The 6,406-nt window shown below is 46.1% G+C and overlaps 1 protein-coding gene across 1 annotated transcript; it reads left to right on the forward strand.

Annotated features, from left to right (window-relative positions):
• Positions 1–333: 333 nt before the first annotated feature.
• Pmaip1 (phorbol-12-myristate-13-acetate-induced protein 1) lies at positions 334–5,951 on the forward strand. The gene is made up of 3 exons (XM_038332080.1): positions 334–522; positions 3,015–3,173; positions 5,441–5,951. Exons 1-3 carry the CDS (start codon positions 471–473, stop codon positions 5,542–5,544), a joined length of 315 nt encoding a protein of 104 aa, XP_038188008.1. The 5' UTR covers positions 334–470; the 3' UTR covers positions 5,545–5,951.
• Positions 5,952–6,406: the final 455 nt, after the last annotated feature.

Raw genomic sequence — 6,406 nt, forward strand, 5'->3', positions numbered from 1 at the left:
GGTGCCACTGCCACAGGGGCGGACACGACCTCTCAAAGTTGATCCTTCTTTGCCACCTTCGTGTTTTAAGAAAGCAATTTGGGGGCTGAGCAGGACTCGCCCTCCATGCGCCCCCCTGCTGAGGGTCGGCGCCACGACGGTCTGCGGCTTGCCCCGGCAGGTTGCACTCCGGGGCGACTTGAGATCTGCTCCACTTCGCTCCCGCGCGGCCGCGACTCTCAAGGGCGGGGACACGAGCCGGCCGACGTCAAATTACGTCACCGGGGAAGTCCCCTTAAGACCCGCGAGCAGGCGTGGGGCGCCCGAACAGAGAGCATTCCTGCGCTCGTGCAGCCTACAGAAGCTCGGTGCGTCTGATCCGCGGCACCCTCGGTCCATTTCGCGCGGCCCGAGTCCTGTGGGAGTCGCAGAGCCCAGGTTGGGGACCTCGGTTCCCGGTGCGCAGCGGAGATTGCCGCTGCGCTTAGGAGATGCCACGGAGCGAGGCGCGTCAGAACGCGCCGTCGGACCCAGCGCGGGCAGGTACCTCTTAGCAATTCGGCCTTTGGACACCCAGTTGAGGTCAGAGGGTCTAGGTCACGCACGGTTGGACGGTTCAGCCCTTCGAGGCTCGGGCCAGAATGTACGCGCTTGCATTGTTCGGGCCAAATCGGCTCCCCGGCTCGCGCCTTCCACGCATCTAGAAAGTTCTTCAGGGGCTTCTACCAGGACTGCAGGCCTCGGGGGAGTTCAGCCCATCGTGTCATTGAAATGCAGGTGCATTATAGGCCAGAAAGGATCTGTCTGGTGGGTCTCCACTTGCTTTGCCTAGAGGCCAGAAAGAGTGAGGGCGGGGGGGGGGACGATATATGTGTAGACCGTGGGCTGGGAGATAGTTTTAGCGACAGGTGGAGGTGGGAGAGGCCTCCGGACCTAACGCTTCCCTGACAGGCCCCCTTTTTCCCCAGGCCATCTTTGAGAGCCCCCTTCATCTCGATCGTCGCTGCCCCACCCCCAACACCAAGTAAACTAGTGTTCAAACTTCGGACTCTCCCAGCTATCACACCCTAGAGGCGTGGGGTTAAGACTCTGGTACTGAGGAGCTTTTTAACTGTCCAGATTGGGAACAGCAGGGAAATCCAGGAGAATAGAATTTGTTCCTCGACTCCCATCCCAGGCACTCACATGCAACTCCTTGTAACTGTGAGGGTCGGTTTCTCTCCCCCGCCCCCTATTTTTTTTTTTTTTTAATAAATCTTAAGCAAAGGTGCCTGTCACCTGTTAAGGGATTGCAAGGCTTTGTTCCGGAAATAACTTTGCCAGGCATACTGGTGTTTACTCAGGTACAATCCTGGTTTCTCCTATGGTTTGACAAGGCCGGAGGAGGAGCTTTGCCCATCCTTTTTTTTTTTTTTTTTTTTTTAATGTGGTTTCCCAGCGCTCTGACCATGTTTCTGGTAGGCCCAACGTGAGCATGGCTTTGCCTGGACCGACTTAAAGAGCAGCACGGAGTTTCGAGGTCAAGTGGTGAATGTGGAACTCCAATAAAAATACATTGCTGGGCGTCTGTGTCTAACCCCAGAGCTCAGGACGCTGAAGCAGGAGAATCCCCCCTGAACTGTATAGTTTAAGGCCAGTCACCGTCACTGAGTGAGAACCTGGCTCAAAAAAAAAAAAAAAAAAAAGCCGGGCGGTGGTGGCGCACGCCTTTAATCCCAGCACTCGGGAGGCAGAGGCAGGCGGATCTCTGTGAGTTTGAGACCGGCCTGGTCTACAAGAGCTAGTTCCAGGACAGGCTCCAAAGCCACAGAGAAACCCTGTCTCGAAAAACCAAAAAAAAAAAAAAAAAAAAAAAAAAAAAAAAAAAAAAAAAAAAAAAAAATCGGCTCCCCCTCCCAAATTAAGGTAGTAGAACTGGAGTCCAGCAAATACCCAGCATGTCTGTGACCCCTCGGATCTTTGAGCCTCTCACCCTTTTGACAAAGCATCAACAATTTTTTTATGCTGAATTTTCAAAGCCTGCGTGTTAATATATTTATTTCACCTTAAAGAGTGTTTTGTGAATATTTCTGAAAGTATAAGGTCCTGGAACTCATTAAAACATGGCATACTATGGCATCTCTTAGTATCTCTGCTTTCACTCAGCCGGTACAGAAATTTATCCAAAAGTAGGCTTGAAAGCATGTTTTACTATGTACTTCAAGTTCACCTTCACCGTCAGCCTTAAGCAGCAAGCATCTTGGTCACAAAGTAGACCAACTTTTTAATTTGTATTCATAATCTTGAGGGGTATGAGAACAACCAGAACTGGTCTTTGAAGTATTTTTTAACTTATTTATTTTTATGTGCATTGGTGTTTTGCCTGCATGTATGTGAAGGTGTAAGATCTTGGAGTTACAGTTGTGAGCTGCCATGTGGGTGCTGTGGAACTGAACCTGCATCCTTTAGAGGAGCAGCTTAACCACTGAGCCATCTCTCCAGTCCCTGAAATATTTTTTTAAAAGTAGACAGTTGCATATTAATTTCACTTGTAACAGTGTATTCTTAGTATCCAGCTAATTGCATTATTCTTAGCTTTATTCAGCTATTAGAATACCCAAATAAGACGTTAATTTAACGTCTCTTCTCTTTCTTTTCTACAGATGTGAATTGGTACAGAGTAGGCTTGTAAAAACTGGTTTGGTTTTAAATTGTTTTCGGGACTGATAACAAAAAGTTCCGTAACTGAGCAGTGACGCTTTGCCGCTGGAAAAACAGATCTACGGCACATGTTTTAAGAAATTGACTTCTGTTCTCTGATCAGTCTCCAGTAAGAGATAAAAGGGAGACCTCATAGGGTTGGTTAAAGTGAATGTCTGTATTCGTAACTTTTTAATTGAGCTATCAGGGTTGCTGTGTGGGTGCACACAATTCTAAGTCCTTCTCACACTTGGGAAACAAGCACGCCCAAGTAGCATCCTAGGATGCTGGCTAGCTTGCGGGTCACAAGTTGAATAGCTGTCCGTGTTAATTTCTAGGGTTTGCTTCCTTTTTAGAGCTAGTGCCTGAGTTTGCAGCTCAGCTCAGGAGGATTGGAGACAAACTGTATTTAGCTTGGTGTGAACCCGACATCACTGCGGTGCTGGCGGAGATGCCTGACAAGAAGACGCAAAAGAGCGCGACGAGGAGCCCGAGCCCAACGCCGGTGCCAGCAGGTACAGTCCGGGAGCCGCGGGCCTGCGGAGGCCAGGCTTAGTCCGTTGGAGCTCGCGCCTGCTTGGCGCGTGCCTTAGGAACACCATCAGAAAGTTCTCGAAGCGGTAGCTTGCATATTAGCCAGGCTTCTTTTCTCAGCACGTTGCCCATCTCTATAGCTGGTGGGGGTAGGGTGCAGGTGGCCACCCTAAGTAAGCCCCCTGGGCGCGGCTGGAGACAGGGCACCGTCCCTGGGAGTGCAGCGCAGAGGACCTGTCACTTTGAATGCCCCCACTTCCCGGCCTAACAAAAGCAGTTCTTGAGCAGCTTCTGGACCCAGCTCTTCGGTTCTGGGCTGTTTAAGGTTTAAAGACACCCCGCTGAGAGCCCGAGTTCTGAAACCTAGGAGGCCTTCCTCCTTAGTTAACATTTTAACTGCCCCTGATGGGAAGGTTGGGGAGAGGGGTGGGGGGTTAACAGGTGAGGAGTTCTCTTTTCCTTCCCCTGTCCTTGTTTCCAGTTCCATCACTTGCATTGTCAGCCCACCCCATCTTTTCACCCCAGCCCCTTTTTGTTTTTGTTTTGTTTTGTGAATCTCAGCAAACACAGGTCTGAAGTCAGCGGCTTAGTGTGTAGGACCGACTGCTGTTTCTTCAGACGCCCGCCCGCAATAACCCTGTTGTTGGGCGTGCTGAGAAATTGTTACCTGAAGATGGCTTAATTGGCTTTAGGTTTTTCTTTTGGGTAGGGTCTCATTTAGCCTAAAATGACTTGGAGCTATCAAGGATACAATTCTGTCTCTACCTTTAGGATTACAGCTTGTGTCCCACTACCTCCATTTAGCCAATACTCCACTAACTGACCCACAGCCCTAATGTTTTTCAAGGTTTTTCTCTTAATATGACCCACTTAACTGAAAAGAAACGTCTGTTTCCCCCACGGTTAGCCTTGAAGCCCAAAAGATGTCTACAGCAATTAGGCAAGGGTCATCCTGTGAGTAAAGGAAGGGGTCGCTTGCCACTTGTTGGCTGAAATGTAGGTTTAAGTGTTCTTTACTGCGGCTACATCTCACATTGATTTTGAGCCTTGTGCAAAGTCATTTTTGAAAGTGCTATCAGATTTGAATGTGTGGCCTGGGTTATAAAAAGTTCATTGTCATTATTGCCTTAAAGTGAATCGAGGTGGTCAAAATAATTCCTAAGATCTCTATAAATTATGGGAGAAAATTGAAATTATGGGCAATATTGATTTTATTTAGCATAGCGTTTACTTGAAGATTCACTTACATGAAAGCATTTTTTTCTTAATAACATCCAGCTAATTACTATACTCTAGTTCACAGAAAGTAATAAATGTGGGAATCAATCTTCTCTACTTTTTGTAAAGACAATGGATTAATAAAAGCTAGGCTTGTAGCCGGGTGGTGGTGGTGCACACCTTTAATCCCAGCACTCAGGAGGCAGAGGCAGGAGGATCTCTGTGAGTTCAAGACCTGCCTTGGTCTACAGAGTGAGTTTCAGGACAGGCTCCAAAGCTACACAGAGAAACCTTGTCTCGAAAAACAACAACAACAAAAAATCCAAAAACAAAACAACAAAAAACCCTAGACTTGTAAAAATAAATGGTCTTAGCACAAAATGTAAATTTGAAAATTATTTTGGAAAGTTAGGCTGCAAATCCAGTGCCCAGCTCTAGGAAGGAGGCAAGAGGATTAGGGTTCAAAGTCATCAGCTACACTGCAGGCTTAAGGCCAGAGACTTCATTTCCAATCAACAAAATACGCTTGTTTTAGAATATAAACTCCAACATTACAATAAGCTTTTATGATTCTTATGGGGGGGGGAATCCCTAAAAACTATGTTTATATTTGCCTGATTTGAGGGAGGTATGAGTTATGAGACATTACCATTTGAAGATCAAGTCCACTTGAAAACAGTACAGGTCATTGGAATTTAGCTTTTGTTCCCTGCCTGGCCTTATGAGAACAAGATGATGTCATGTGAGTCTGCAAAGGGCTGACAAATAGTACCGCTGATCAAAATTTAATGCTTGTAATTTCTATATTTGGAGAACTGACCTTATCCAGGGTGCTTTTGCAAAACCAAAACAAATGTTTCAACTCCAGCTTGGTCTGTGTGTCTGTTACCATGATGGAAGTCAGGTGCACTGACAGTGAAGTAGTCTCAGGGCCTCAGCTTGTCACGGCCGGCATGCGTTACAGCTCTTGAGGGTGAATGGTTCGACCGGTGTCCGAGTTAATGTTTATGTTTGGCTTTTCTTTTTTCAGATGTGGAAGATGAGTTTACTCAACTCCGGAGAATTGGAGACAAACTGAATTTCTGGCAGAAACTTCTGAATTTTATTTCCAAGCTCTTTAATTCAGTAACCTGAGTTCATCAAAAGTTTTTGCAAGCAGGGACTCCTAAAAAGGAAGTTCCCCCAGTTGGTGCAAATGTCTATTATGGGATGGACAGTGATGTGACGGAGGGGATGCTTCCCTGAGCACAGATTGTGATTGACATGGAAATGAATTTCTTCAGGAAAGGTTTCAGAAACCTTTCTTTGAGCTGTGATAACGTGAAACCGCATTCCTTTTAAAACGAGACTAGAGGAGTCATGGGAATAGGGAAGGACTGTCTTTTGAGAGTTGGTCTGGTGTCTTTGCCAAGGCTGTTGTCTAAAGTCATGGGAAGGGACATGGCGGTGATTACATCCGATGGAGATAGTTATTAGGTATCGCCTTTTCCTCTTTGACAGCAACTCCAGAATAACGTGTACTATTTAGTTTCATTCACTTAGTCTTCTGAGAGGAAACATTTAATTTTTGTTAACATTGAGTGTTATAGTGAATACTGATTTTATAAGTCACTGTGAACCTATTGTGTCTATTTAGGTGACTTTATTTATTTATTTTTTTTTTTAAGTTGAGGCAGGATTCCTCTGGTTAACAATCCTGTCTGTCCTGGAACTTATTTTGTATCCCAGGCTGGCCTCGAACTCAGAGATCCGCCGGTGTCTGCCTCCCAAGTCCTGGGCACTAAAGGCGTGCACCACCATTGCCCAGCCTACTTTTAAGTGTATTACTGTAACCATTAACTGGAAAGTATGGAAAGCCACCACATAACTGAAAAAAGTTAGAAGTATTTCAAGGTCACTTGGTGCCAGTAAAATTCTTGCAGATTGATTATTACGTGATAAATTGGGATTTTATGTAGACAATGAAAAACAAGAAACTTTTAAAAGTTGATATAAT

This window comes from Arvicola amphibius, chromosome 5, assembly GCF_903992535.2.
Source record: "Arvicola amphibius chromosome 5, mArvAmp1.2, whole genome shotgun sequence".
Taxonomy (NCBI): domain Eukaryota; kingdom Metazoa; phylum Chordata; class Mammalia; order Rodentia; family Cricetidae; genus Arvicola; species Arvicola amphibius.

Coding starts and splice junctions, on each gene's coding strand:
- Pmaip1 (XM_038332080.1), top strand. CDS start 471: ATGCCACGGAGCGAGGCGCGTCAGAACGCGCCGTCGGACCCAGCGCGG. Junction 523..3,014: donor GTCGGACCCAGCGCGGGCAG/GTACCTCTTAGC, acceptor CTTCCTTTTTAG/AGCTAGTGCCTGAGTTTGCA. Junction 3,174..5,440: donor CCCAACGCCGGTGCCAGCAG/GTACAGTCCGGG, acceptor TTCTTTTTTCAG/ATGTGGAAGATGAGTTTACT.